The sequence below is a fragment of the Balaenoptera musculus genome, chromosome 2, assembly GCF_009873245.2.
Source record: "Balaenoptera musculus isolate JJ_BM4_2016_0621 chromosome 2, mBalMus1.pri.v3, whole genome shotgun sequence".
Classification (NCBI taxonomy): domain Eukaryota; kingdom Metazoa; phylum Chordata; class Mammalia; order Artiodactyla; family Balaenopteridae; genus Balaenoptera; species Balaenoptera musculus.
In genome coordinates this window covers 36,321,678-36,335,461 of record NC_045786.1, presented here as the reverse complement: position 1 = coordinate 36,335,461, position 13,784 = coordinate 36,321,678, and the positions used below count along the sequence as shown (strand labels likewise).

The window sequence follows — 13,784 nt, the reverse complement described above, 5'->3', positions numbered from 1 at the left end:
CATTCATGTCCTTCCTGGACCTTAGAATGTGACTTTATCTGGAAATAGTGTCATTGCAGATGTAGTTAGTTAAGATCAGGTCATACTGGAGTGGGATGGGCCCTTTATCCAACGGGACTAGTGTTCTTTTAAGAGATGAGACACAGAACACCACAAGAGAACAGAGTTAAGAGACTGGAGGAAGGCAGGTACAAGCCAAAGAACACCAAGGATTGCTGGACCACAAACTAAGAAGGGGCAAGGAAGGGTTTTACCTAGTCTCAGAGGAAACATGATCCTGCTGACACCTTTATTTCGGACTTCCAGCCTCCAGAACTGTGAGAAAATAAATACCTGTTGTTTTAGGGCACCCAATGTGTGTCACTCCGTTATGACAGCCCTAGGAAACTAAGGCAACAGCAATTTTAATTTCTAATTTACCTTTCCAACCCAAAGACTGCCATATCCATAGACCAGCCCAGGACTACATAGGCCCTCAATCCCGGCGGTGGTAAAGGAATGAGTGAGCTTCAACAGTCCTACTAATCAAGAATTACCAGGCGCTTATGAGCTACTGCTGTGAGATGCACAGCCAACGCTCAGCAAATGGTAGCCATTATTGCGACAAGATATGGGGCTACACAGATAAACGAAAGACAGTAAGAAACTAAATACAGCAAGGGGCAGGTGGAGCAAGGCCAGAAAGAGGGGCAGCTGGGGGGGTAGCGGGCCAGGATTCCCCGGAGGATCCCCGTGGGAGGAGTGTGTTGTTTTCTGAATAGATGGAGTCTCCAAGCCGCTCTCTCAAGCCCCACTGAACGACTCCCAGGCCTCTCCGGCCGTGGACCCAGCAACAAACACACCCCTCCCCCAACCCGCGTCCCCAGTTCTTCTAGACTACCCTACCGGGCGTACAGCAGCCCTCCCAGAAAGCGTCAACCGCTTAATTCTCTTCGCGCCTGCGCGCGGCGCCTCGACGCGACCCTCCACCTCACGCTACTGCGTGGGGCGGGACTTCCTCCCGGCGCCCCGGAAAGCGGAAAGAGCTCTTTTCCGCCGGAAGAAGAAAAGAGTTGCCCCCGAGATCGGACACTGGAGAGCAGGCGTCTTCTGTCGCGTAAAGTAAGGCCGATCTCCGGCCACCCGGCGAGGCGGATGACAACAGCGTCCTTGTAGGCAGGCTGGCTGGAGTGTCGGGCTTCAGGAGACGCGGAGGGGAACCGGAGTAGAGGTGAGGGGTCGGTGTATCTGTCGCCGTGTCAGCGCCACCGGGACCTAGGTCTCATTACTAACTCATTGTTCTCCGCTTTCTGGACTTCGTCTGAAAAACGAGCTTGGTAGCTCACGGAGCTGTCGTGGGGATAGATGTGGAAGGGAGAAATCCACACTCAGAATGAAGTTTAAGAAAAAAATTCAGTAGGTGAAATTTCCCTTGGGCGCTATCCTGTGTTGCATAAGGTATGCAACGTGAAGGTCTATACAAACCCAGACTTTCATAATCGATGATTTCTGCTTGAGGCAGCAGCGCCTGTTGCATTAATTTGAAAAAGTACACTCACAGTTGGTAAGTTTTAAGCTTCCTGAATCGGCCAGCAGAGTCATTTGGTATTAGAGGTGGAACAGAACTGTCTAGGTCATACCCCTCCTTTCATCTTTTTAAAAAAAAATTTTTTTTTTGTTTGTTTTTGGCTGCATTAGGTCCTTCCTGCTGTGCACGGGCTCTCTCTAGTTGCGCGAGCGGGGGCCACTCCTCCCTGCAGTGCGTGGGCTACTCAGTGCGGCAGCCTCTCTTGCTGCGGAGCATGGGCTCCAGGCCCGCGGGCTTCAGTAGTTGTGGCTCACAGGCTCCGGAGAGCAGGCTCAGTAGCTGTGGCGCACGGGCCCAGCTGCCCCGCGGCATGTGGATCTTCCCGGACCAGGGCTTGAACCCGCGTCCCCCGCACCGGCAGGTTGATCCCCAACCACTGTGCCACGAGGGAAGTCCCCCCTCCTTTCATCTTAAATTGAAGCACAGTCTTTGAGAGGAGACAGGCTGAAAGTAACACAGGTTGTTAGTGATAGAGATGGGACTAGAAGTGAGATTTCTTCATTTCCAACCCAGAATTCTTTCCTCCACACCATACCATCTCTTTGGATTGCTGAACAAGTCTTTTTGGGGGGAAGTGAGCAGGAGTGAAGAGGGTGGTGTTGTACATTTAGGTACAGTATGAATCCATCACAGGCAAAGTCACTATGTGTTAGGAGTTAGAACTGTCATTTATTTACATTTTAGATACTCTATAGATGTAGATGCGTCTATCATTTCCTATTCAGGAACGTTTGTGTAGTAACAAAACGTGAAGATGAAACTGCGTACCTGTTACATACCTTTACACAGAAAAGCCTGGTGTTCATAGATATATGCTCACCTTGGAAGACTTATCACTAACTATTTATTATTTGAGTTCTCACTATGAATATTTACTGTAACAATCTGTGGAAATGTTTACTCAAAACACTGTCTGAATCAGAAACTAGCTATAAAGAACTCGTAAGTTGCCCGCAAGTCCAGGGCAGATGCTGTAGAGGGCATTGCAGTCACACCTCAACTGTCTGTGTAAGTAATACTGCACTTAGTGCTCGTGCTGTTTAAAAGTATTGTGCATTATCTCTCTCATCTTTCCCATATTATTAGGTGGAAATGTCTTGTAGGAACGTGGGTAAGCCTAAGAGGTCTAGAAAACAACCTGAACATTAGCAAATATTGAAAACTGTTAGCATCACACAGGGGAAGTCTTTCTACTGAGGAACTCATTCAACTAGATGTTCATTGTGAGGGACCCACTGTTACTCTATATAAATTATTTTCAAACTTTTTGCTCTCAGGACTCCCTTACAAATTATTGAGGATTCCAAAGAGCTCTCATTTATGTGTGTTATATATATCAATATTTATGGTATTAGAAATTAAAACTGAGAGGTGTCTTTAAACACAAGAATATACAAGCACACATTCTATTGTTAGAGTGAAAGGATCTCAGGGGCCCTCACAGGGACCAGACTTTTAAGAATAACTGCTCTATACAAATGTTTCAAAAACATTTTAGATGATGTAGACAGATGATTGCTGTAGCAAGTGATTGTGAGATGAGCAGAAGTATCACCTTAAAAATGGAATAACAGGGACAGTCTTATACTTCTATAATTTCTACTGGAATTATACTGAGTTCATAGTTATTACATAAGTAGGTAATTGGTGTTTAAAACGCCTTCTCTTTAGCAGAAATCTTTGACAGTTATATGTGGTTATTTTGGGGAAATTGGCTTGAAGTTCTTTGAAGGGCTGGGAACATATTTTTCTGCTTTAAAGTAGTGAAACATAGGATCCCACTCTCTGAAAATTCTAGCCAGCCATCAACTTTTTGGAAAGGATGAGATTTCAGTAATGAAGAGTGCCTCCTTCTGATTTTTCATTCGGCGGGTATTACATAAATTTGGCCAAGGGGGCTTCCCTGGTGGCGCAGTGGTTGGGAGTCCACCTGCCAATGCAGGGGACGCGGGTTCGTGCCCCAGTCCGGGAGGATCCCGCATGCCGCGGGGCGGCTGGGCCCGTGAGCCACGGCTGCTGGGCCTGCGCGTCTGGAGCCTGTGCTCCGCAGCGGGAGGGGCCGCGGCGGTGAGAGGCCAGCGCGCTGCGGTGGGGAGTGGCCCCCGCTTGCCGCAATTGGAAAGGGCCCTCGCACAGAAACGAGGACCCAACGCAGCCAAAAATAAATAAATAAATTAATTAAAAAAAAAAATTTGGCCAAGTTTGTCTCGGGGAGTGGAGCTGTTGTTTGGCATTGAGCTACTGTAATTGTTACTTTGTATCACTTGTGAGGACATCTATTCCCATAAAATGTTTTTTTAAAGACACTTGAAGGAATTCCCTGGCTGTCCAGTGGTTAGGGCTCCATGCTTCCACTGCAGGGGGCACGGGTTTGGTCCCTGGCCGAGGAACTAAGATCTCACAGGCCGCGCTGCATAGCCAAAAAAAAAAAAAGTATTAAAAAAAAAAGGACACAACATTTGAGAAGGAATCGCCTGTGATCTTTGTAAGTCCCTAAATTTTTCATTACCTCAACGGCATATAACTTCCTCCATCAAAGTCTTAGATTCTAAGACCAGCAGAGAGCCAGAGTCCTGTTCTGTGATACATATCAGAATGTATGTCAAGCTCAGGGCCAAGGGGGTAACTTCCACTCACCAGCCTCCAGAGGATATGAACCAAATTTATGTTTCAGAGCATTTTAAGTAAACATATTGTAGACCTTTGGGCTCTCTTAATTAAGAGTAGTCAAAACTATATTATTAAATGTGTCAAAGGTTTCTTGCAGTGATGGGGAGGAGCTTTCTAGGCCACACACATCTTCCCCACCCCCTAGATTCTTCTAAGCCCCTCCCACTCTGCCCATATTAGAAGTCACCGTGGAGCACTGCTAACTAATAGGATTATGTATTAGATCCCTCAGGTGTATTGGAACAGAAGAAAGGTTGAGAATTACTCCCCCTGCTCCTACCAGTACACGCATATTTGAAAGCTACTTTCTAATAAAGAGGCTTTTCTTTTAATTTGGAAGACAATTTGATGTCTCCTTTTTCTTTTCAGATATACGAGCTCTTTGAAAGCAGAACACTGTTGTTTCCATGTTCTGATCATTCAGAGATTATGAAGGCACAGTTCCTGCCTTTTATTTGCTTACAGTCAAGCGGAGTAGACACAGGTCATGGTGGCAGTATAGCCCCTTAAGTATTCTGAAGGAGGTGAGTATGTGGAACTTAACCTGGGAGAGGGAGGAATTAGGCAATGCTTCTAAGAAGTAACTTTTATACAGGCATTACTTGGGTGGGCAAGGAGCCGGGGGTGGGGGGGTGGCATCCATTCCGGGTTCCCAGGAATCTGTGGCTGGTTTATAAATTATAAATTGTACAAAAGACACTATCAAGTGTCTTTTCCAGAGCTCTATCCTTATTTTTGGATCGTGCTTCTCTTGTTTTCCTTCTCTGTCACTGCGCCCTCCCCCTTAATTGGATGGGTATTTGGAATATGAAGGGAAGTCAGAGGGTAGAAATCTTTCTGTGTGGCCGAATAATAGGATGGCTTTACCAAGAAGTGATGTATGTACTCAGTAAATCCATTTGTAAAAACTAAGTTCCTGCTTTGTTTAAATGCATAGCTGGGAAAGCTCAGTTTTGTTGGTTGGATTCTTTCCCAGTGAATGGATTATATTCTTGTCTCCAGTCCAGTCTGTTTGAATATACGGACATCTCGTAAGCTGCTTTCAAAGAGACCCACATTTAGGCTTAGGAATGAGCACAGGGGAGACAGCAAGGTTAGAATCCAAGTTCATTCTATAAAAACATTTTTATCGGTTATGTCTGAGTGACTGCATGTTGTTTTAATCAGCTGCAAGCTGTTTAGTTGAATTTGCATAACTCAAATAAATGATAGTTTAATTCTACCAGGATTTGAGTGAGGTGAAAATAGAGCAGAAAAACCTGAATCTGTCAAAGTGTGGGAAAAATGAAGAAAAAACAATTAATTAGTCGGGCTTAATTTTTTTTCTGGGATTGGGGAATAGCAGAAAATAAGCCCTGAAGTAGAAAGACATGAACTAGCCCCTGTTCAGTAGCATTTCTAAAATATTTGGGACATTTTACTAATTTGGGGCATAGCTGTGCCCAACTCATGGTTACGCTCCTTCCGGGAGACTTCCTAACTGACAGAAAAGATGCTGACCGGGTGCAATCTTTGCAAATCACAAACTGTTATCTTTTTTTTTTTTTGGCTGCGTTGGGTCTTCGCTGTGCACGGGCTTTCTCTATTTGCAACGAACGGGGGCTACTCTTTGTTGCGGTGCGCAGGCTTCTCATTGTGGTGGCTTCTCTTGCTGCAGAGCACGGGCTCTAGGCACGCAGTCTTAGTAGTTGTGGCTCACGGGCTCTAGAGCGCAGGCTCAGTAGTTGTGGTGCACGGACTTAGTTGCTCCGCGGCATGTGGGATCTTCCCGGACCAGGGCTCGAACCCGTGTCCCTGCATTGGCAGGCGGATTCTCAACCACTGCGCCACCAGGGAAGCCCACAAACTGTTATCTTGCATTTAGATTCATTAAGCGTTGGTTGCCATGAAGCAAGCATATGTAAGAGTTCAAATCTCTTAAAGCTTGAAGTTATAAAAGTAATAGATTACCATTCCCTCAATATCTTGACATGCTAGAGGACAGTGTTTTAAAAGCTGGACTTGTCATGTTCTTCTGGAGACTAAGAAAATAGAGTCCTTGAAGTCAAGCTGACTCTGCTTTTAGCCTCCTAAATGAAAAGGTAGATAGAACAGGTCTTGTTTGCAAAATGAATTCAAGACCTACTTATCTACCAACAGCAATTATACACTTTCCATTGTCTTACTATAGAAAATAGGAGTAGTGAATTTATAGATGAGTCAGGGTGAAGAAAGACATAGTGAACCCATGAGTATCTTACTCTAATTGATAGGAAGGTGACTAGAAGTTGGAGAAGTTGGTTAGGAAAGTGGAGGAGAGGACCTTTCCTGTAATACAGTCTTCATAGGGTCCAGGAAGTCTTTTTTTTTTTTTTTTAATTAATTAATTAATTAATTAATTATTGGCTGCATTGGGTCTTCATTGCTGTGTGCAGGCTTTCTCTAGTTGCGGCGAGCGGGGGCTACTCTTTGTTGTGGTGCATGGGCTTCTCATTGTGGTGGGTTCTCTTGTTGAGGAGCATGGGCTCTAGGTGTGCGAGCTTCAGTAATTGTGGCACACGGGCTCAGTTGCTCCGCGGCACGTGGGATCTTCCCGGACCAGGGCTCAAACCCATGTCCCCTGCATTGGCAGGCGGATTCTTAACCACTGTGCCACCAGGGAAGCCCCAGGAAGTCTTCTGGTAGCTAAACCTTGGATAGAGACCAACCTAGTCTCATTTACAGAATGCCACATCATGGTGAATTGTGCTGGGGGCAGCTGCCACTGTGTGAGCCACGTAAGATTTTAACACATTTTGGAGGATGAGAAGAGCAAACTGATGACCAAGCACGTGCTTCAGAAATTACTTTATTGCATGTGTACAAGTGATTGCATATTGTTGTTTGAACCAGCAGGAAGTCAATTATTAAACATACACTTTTCCAAATGAAAGGCAGTTTAATTTTACCAGAAACCAGTGTCATTTTGTATCCCAAGTCTCTAACCAGCTTTACAATCTCATCTAATAAAGGTGCCTTAAATTCTGAGTATTTTGAATTATTAAACCGTGTTAGTTTACACCAGGATTCTATGGTGGTTTTACATATTCTCTTTCCCCTTTGTTAAGGTGGGGAAGCCAAAGATTATGTTAATAACTTGCTCAAGAGTTATAAAGTGATATAGGTAAAGCTAAGAAAAGAACAGATTTTGGTATCTTTTGCCCAGTATGAGGGATTGTGGCTACAATGGTCTGATTTTTTTAAAAAAAATCTTTTTCTGTTTTGTTTTTTAACAGATTTATCAGCAGGTTGCAGGTGAACATGGCCTTGAGGTAAATCCTGCCCCTTATTGAAATTTAGTTCCAGCAGATTGTTCTTGGCATTTTAAGGAATTAGAATATTTTACAAAAAACAAAAGTTTTGTTTTGGTTCTTTTCTAGACTTTTTTTTTCTTGTGGAAGATGAGAAACATGTTTAAAGAAGGGTTCTTCATGCTGAATAATTGTGATGCTTGAAGTTGGTCATCTGCCTTATTTAGATTAAGTGGATTTTAAAAATCAAAGCTATTTCTACACCATTTTTTTCTTGATCAAATAAAATTTTATTAGAACCTTATAGGTGCCTAGTTTTTATCCATGTTACATTACATGTGAAATAAAGCCTATTAGAATCCTGAATTCAAACTTACTTTATCTGTGATGTCCTACTTCCTACTCAGTAGTTTCTTTTTTAGTAGCTGATAACATTTTTGATAATACACACATATATATTTTAATTGTTTGTAACTTGAACCATCTCTGTGCTTGCTTTGGTTGTATCTTCCTTATATAAGGGTAGTGATCCAGGTTGGCAGGGCAGAGGGATGTGTGTGTGTGTGTGTGTGTGTGTGTGTGTTTGTAACGAGCTTTAAGATTGTCAAGTTGAGTTGTGAATTCAAGAATCTGAACTTCTGTTTATACCAATAGGCAGAGTTTTGAGATAGGAGACAAGAGGTTCTCCTTGTGTCAGACTTTGAGTGTACTGGGAAACATGTAAGTGAAAATCTTTAAAGTGAAAGATTTTTCAGTTAACATAAAACTTTAAGTGATGAGATCAGGGGCATATATGTTTAGAGAAGCATCCACAGGGCACGATACTAAATTGTCCCTGAGAATTGCTTTACAGGTGGAGTCATTTACTCTGCATCTTGACTGGTAAGCATGAAAATGCTGTGTGTGCAGAGCTTTAAGTGGCAACTGGAAACTTGAACTGGAGAACCAGAAATGCAGCCAAGGGAGCTGGGCATCGAGGTCACAAAATGGCATGAGAGCAGTGAGGCAGGATGCCCAAAGGTGCTGGCTGGAGACCACCTCTCCTACCAGGGCTCAGCTTTGCACTTGGTGGACTGATATTTTCTCTTCAAAGATTGTTGTGCATTTGCTATATGTCATACACTGTTATGCATTCTCATGTTTGTCATTAAATCTCCCATCCTATAAGACAAGTATTATTTTTCTCTTTGTTTAAAGAGAAACAGAAGCTCAGGGAGATAATGTGACTTTTCAATGGTCGTAAGGCAAAGTCGCTACAAAATAGCAATCAAACTCAGGTCTTCCGATTTCAAATCTGGTTCTCTTTGCATTATAGGACAGTTCCTAGAATCAGTTGCAACTAATGTTGTCTATTTTTTACCAGACCTTAGCCCCCCTACCCCAAACGTGCACATAGTGAAAGCAACACGTTTATTATTATTTATGTGTAGGCTGCTGTGTGACACCAGGAAGCATGTAGTAGTAGGTAATGTTGCATTTTTACCAGTCTTGCCATCTAGCCACAGTTGCCCCTCTCTTCCTTCATACTGCCTCCCCTCAGGTTTGTCCCTCTCCTGCAATAGGTCTTCTGCTATAGTTTGAACAAGCCCTGCCATCCCTCACATGGAGAGCAGTGAGAGGCCGAAGAGCAGTGGCTGGATGAAACAAATATTTGGTGTGCACGTGTTAGCCCTTGGGGATTGAGTGATGAACAAGACAGATACTGTCCTGCCTTCATGGAATTAGGTGGTACAAAGATCATTTCAAAATTAAAGGGGGTAAGTACCATGAGGGAGAGGACCAGGTTTTTAGAAACAGTGTTCGGTGGGAGAAACCTCCCCGGAGTGCCACTGACTGCTGGGAAAACGGGAGAGGAGAAGGCTGCTGAGCACGGCACGTGGCTTCCCTGGTTCTCTTTGTGGGTGGCCTCCTGCCTTCTTACGCCTGTTCTTGGCTGACTAATGAAATGTCACAAGTGCTGGGGTGGCTGGAGCCACTAACACTTATGTATCTCTTCCCTCCTTCTCCCCCAAGCTCTGTAGGCCTTGGGGACTCAGATACTTTGCATATACACAGATAGACCAATACAGTTTGACAACCTGAAAGACCTTTGAGTTCATTTAGTCTGAGCCTTCATTTTACAGCCAGAACTGACTAACCTAGCATCACACAGGTGGCAGCACACAGGATCCAAGTCAGGTGAAATGAATGCCAGCACACCAGTCTGGCAGATAATAACAGGAACCATAAATGATGGGCTGGGTGCATGGTGCTTGAATGCTAAGTTCAGGCAACTGAGGCGTGAGTGGCTGGGAGAGGGGTAGGTACGGAAGAGAGACAGGAAGCTGGGCATCAGAATGGTCTAATAGAAAGTGACGCACTTTGGCATTGAAATGCCATTGTGTATCTTTAGACATCCAGGCTTTTCCAAAGAAAAACAGGGATGCACAAATTGGGGAAGCTGACAACTGAACGTGTACAGATGCTGAGAAATGTCCACGTTGAAAAATGACAATTTTGAATTTTCATAGTCTAATAGAATGCCAATCTTCCTTGGGGAAACCGTTATCCTTATATCTGGAGTCGTCTTGTGTAGAAATTCATACTTATGCCTAAAGATTAAATGTTGATATAACAAAGCTTCAGAAATTCTGTAGATGGGCTATTTACAGAACATTTCAATTTTCAAATACTCCTATGATTATATCATTTTCTTTTATTAAATGACTATCAAAGTAACAGGCCATTTCTCAAACTATGTATCTCTTTTCTAAAACGTGTCCTAAGAAACTTATATTTCAAAACTCTGTTTTTGAGCAGCCACTTAACTGCAGAAACTTAACATACAGTATCATAAACTCATATTGAATCAAAATTTGTATAGAAATACGTTTAAAAATGTGGATTTCAAGGTTCAGATGTGTAAATCCCTTGTAATAAAGACATTTGAAACAGGAAACCTCATGATCTTTCATGTAATAAATTGGGCCTTTTGGTATAATCTGTGCACAAGTACTCTGAGGCATCCCTTTCCTAAACTTTCAAACTAAGCGGGGCACCTGGGGGCCTGTCACCACTCAGTATTATATAGCACCAGCAGCCTCTCATGAAGGGAGGATGCTTCTCCTTTGTGCTTTGAAAATGGCTGAAACCAAAGCTGGCCACAGGAATTTCCTAGCTCTGCCCCCTATGGATGTTTGAAGTTCTGTGTGCCAGCATGCTGGTCCACATGGCTGGGATGAACGCTTAGAATATGATCCACATGTGTCGGAACAAACCAGCCTCTTTCCATCCCAGTTCACCTTGTTTTTTTCTTAACTGAGCAGCCAACAGAAACTGAATGAGCCGTTCCCTCTACTTTCCCTCTCACCACCAATAGAGTCTAAGACTATGAACCAAAAAATACGAGTCCTCCACTGTTAAGAGACACACACACATACCACCACCACCACCCCCCCTTCCCCGGACATCTTTCCAGGGTGGGACTACAAACTTCTGCTCTGGCACTCTGCTTTTCGCCCTTCCTTTTTCACTCTGTCTTGTGTTCCCACCTTCTTCTGTCTTTTAACCTCACCTCTCCCACTCCACACAGACTCCTCCTCGTCCTTTATGCTCCTTCAGTTTTTCCCTGCCCCTTGTTCTTAACCGACTAGGAGAGGAGACTGATTTTTTTAGTCTTAGTTCAGGCAGAATATCCAAAAACAGTACGTGGCTCAGTGAACAGGATTTCTTTCATTCCTCAAACTGGGTCTGAGGTTTAGCAGAGCCGATTTTAGTCTTAATATCTTACAGGAGGAAAGTTGCTCTTCTCACCTTTGCTTGGGCATGACAACATTTAACTAACCACGATGGAGGCTCCTGGGCACAAAACATTGGATGAAACGTTAATAGGATTCAGCAAGTCGAGGATCAGAGGCCCCATAGTACCCACGGTGCTGGGTAACTGGTGTGGTAAAAATTTTTGCAATTTTTGAGATGGAGAGTGGTTGCACCCATGGCTTTCTAAGTCTGAAATGTCTGCTGGCCTGGGCCTCATGGATTTTCCCAGCTTTATGGAACTACTCCAGTAGAGGACAGAATGCTTAGCGGTAGAAGCAAACTGGAATTAACCATAACCATTAAGCATCTGCCCACATCTACTAAAAAAGATAGAATTGGGGCTTCAAATCAAACTTCATTTAGTAACACTGAAGTTGAACATAAATGCAAAACCAATCACTTAGTGGTGAAGAATGCTGTCTTTGGAGCCAGACTGCCTGGGTTTGAATCCAAGCTCTGAATCCCTGTTGGGTGGATTATTGAACTGCTGTGGGGCATAGCTTTCTTATCTTTAAAATGGGATAATACAATTATGGGAAGTAAACGAGATAGTATGTGTAAGAGTGTAGAACAGTGCTTAGCGCAGAATAAGTACTCCATGAATTTTAGCTATTTTATTGGAAGTACCCAGAGCTGCTTTCTCTTTCCATCTGGACTTTAGGGAAGGGGGCTGGAAATGAGTCCTGAAATATCTTAGCGTATTTTAGAAAACATAACGTGGGCCTTAGTTACTACTAGTGAAAACCTCTCGCTCTATTCTTATCAAAGCACCTTTTAATCTTGGGTATCCAGATTTCACCTTACCTTGATGATGCAAATGTGTGCCTCAGGCACCAGGAGAGGCAGTTTGCTCCCAGGTCTTCCTGTTTAGGGACATCTTCAAAGGCCACACCCACCGTGTAATCCAAACACTCGTCCACCTCCACCTCCCAGTAATGGCGCCCTCGGACTGGAATTAGGTTTCCCATGACAGCAACACACCTGGTTTTAGAAAGTGGAAGCATCTGTGATTTGGGGTGACCCAAGCCCGGCTGTGCAGGTGAGTGACACCAACTGCTGGGGTCAGTCAGTAGGTGGTCTAGAAGTGTGGAGGCAGGTGTTTGAACACCCACTTGTAAAGCAGCACAGCCCTAACTCTCAAAGCTCACTTGACTGATGCTGAAGATTAGAAGAGGATTATTACACTGCTGGTCATAGGTGAGGAGGAGAAAAGCCAATAGAAAAGGCTCTGTTTGCTTTTTTCAGTGATTGGGCTTTCATAGTAACAAAAAGGTTTGGTTCACTTGTTCATGATGAAAGAAAGGGATTGAGGACTTCCCTGGTGGTCCAGAGATTAAGACTCCGAGCTTCCACTGCAGGGGGTGTGGATTCGATTCCTGATTGGGGAACTAAGATTCCGCATGCCACAAGGCGTGGCCAAAAAAAAAAAGAAAGGGACTGAAACCTAACAACACAGCATGGTTGAGGGAACCATATGCTTGAGGTTCATGAGCTGGCCAGCACTTGCTTCTGGTCTCCTTGTTCCCCATCTGCCTCTCCCCCTCACTCCCCAGTTCACACTTCAATTTGAAATATAAATCTGATCATATCTTTCTACCAATAATTTCTACCACCTAAATGGTAAAATCTAAATTTTTTTTTTTTTTTTTTTTTTTTTTTGCACTGGACCATAATGCATGTTTCTTGCCTCATCTTTTTTTTTTTTTTAATTAATTAATTAATTAATTTATGGCTGTGTTGGGTCTTCGTTTCTGTGCGAGGGCTTTCTCCAGTTGCAGCAAGCGGGGGCCACTCCCCATCGCGGTGCGCGGGCCTCTCACTATCGCGGCCTCTCCCGCTGCGGATGCGCAGGCTCAGTAATTGTGGCTCACGGGCCCAACCGCTCCGCGGCACGTGGGATCCTCCCAGACCAGGGCCCGAACCCGTGTCCCCTGCACTGGCAGGCAGACTCCCAACCACTGCGCCACCAGGGAAGCCCTCTTGCCTCATCTTTGACCTCTTCCCATTAGGGACCCCATATTGCAGACGCACTAAACTGCTTGTAGTTCTCCACACATGATCTTTCTGGCTTCCATTATTGGTACAGGTACAAGGCACTTTTTGCCTTGTTGTTCTGGAGAACTCTTTATACTTCAAGACCTTGCCCCTCCCAGAAGCCCTCCTTGGGGCTCCTACGATGCCTTGTCCATGCTTCTTTTTTTTTTTTTTTTATAAATTTATTTATTTTATTTATTTTCGGCTGTGTCGGATCTTCGTTGCTGTGTGCAGGCTTTCTCTAGTTGCAGCAAGCGGGGGCTACTCTTTGTTGCAGTGCACGGGCTACTTATTATGGTGGCTTCTCTTGTGGAGCATGGGCTCTAGGCACATGGGCTTCAGTAGTAGTGGCACATGGGCTCAGTAGTTGTGGCTCCTGGGCTCTAGAGCAGAGGCTCAGTAGTTGTGGCGCACGGGCTTCATTGCTTTGTGGCATGTGGGATCTT

General features: G+C 44.2%; 1 protein-coding gene, 2 long non-coding RNA genes and 1 other non-coding gene across 7 annotated transcripts in view; 2 read left to right on the top strand and 2 right to left on the bottom strand.

Moving 5' to 3' along the window:
* LOC118891104 lies at nucleotides 1–962 on the bottom strand. The gene is made up of 3 exons (XR_005018901.1): nucleotides 886–962; nucleotides 421–521; nucleotides 1–315 (listed from the first exon to the last, which is right to left on the bottom strand). It is a non-coding gene; the product is annotated as an uncharacterized LOC118891104 (long non-coding RNA).
* Nucleotides 963–1,039: 77 nt separating this feature from the next.
* On the top strand, nucleotides 1,040–7,810 carry LOC118890427. 4 transcript variants are annotated; one of them, XR_005018739.1, is made up of 4 exons: nucleotides 1,040–1,210; nucleotides 4,607–4,761; nucleotides 5,240–5,330; nucleotides 6,941–7,810. It is a non-coding gene; the product is annotated as an uncharacterized LOC118890427 (long non-coding RNA). The 4 variants fall into 4 exon arrangements; XR_005018741.1 differs by having other exon boundaries at nucleotides 5,214–5,330; nucleotides 7,492–7,810; XR_005018738.1 differs by having other exon boundaries at nucleotides 5,214–5,330.
* Nucleotides 6,252–6,378, top strand: LOC118891549. Its single transcript, XR_005019105.1, has one exon.
* Nucleotides 7,638–13,784, bottom strand: part of FSD2 (fibronectin type III and SPRY domain containing 2) — a 40,757-nt gene continuing 34,610 nt past the window's right edge. Inside the window, exons 12-13 of the mRNA XM_036843273.1 lie at nucleotides 12,109–12,285; nucleotides 7,638–10,097 (exon numbers count right to left, since the gene is read on the bottom strand). Coding sequence (XP_036699168.1) covers nucleotides 9,848–10,097; nucleotides 12,109–12,285 — 427 coding nt within the window. The 3' untranslated portion in view covers nucleotides 7,638–9,847. The remainder of the gene's footprint in view (nucleotides 10,098–12,108; nucleotides 12,286–13,784) is intronic.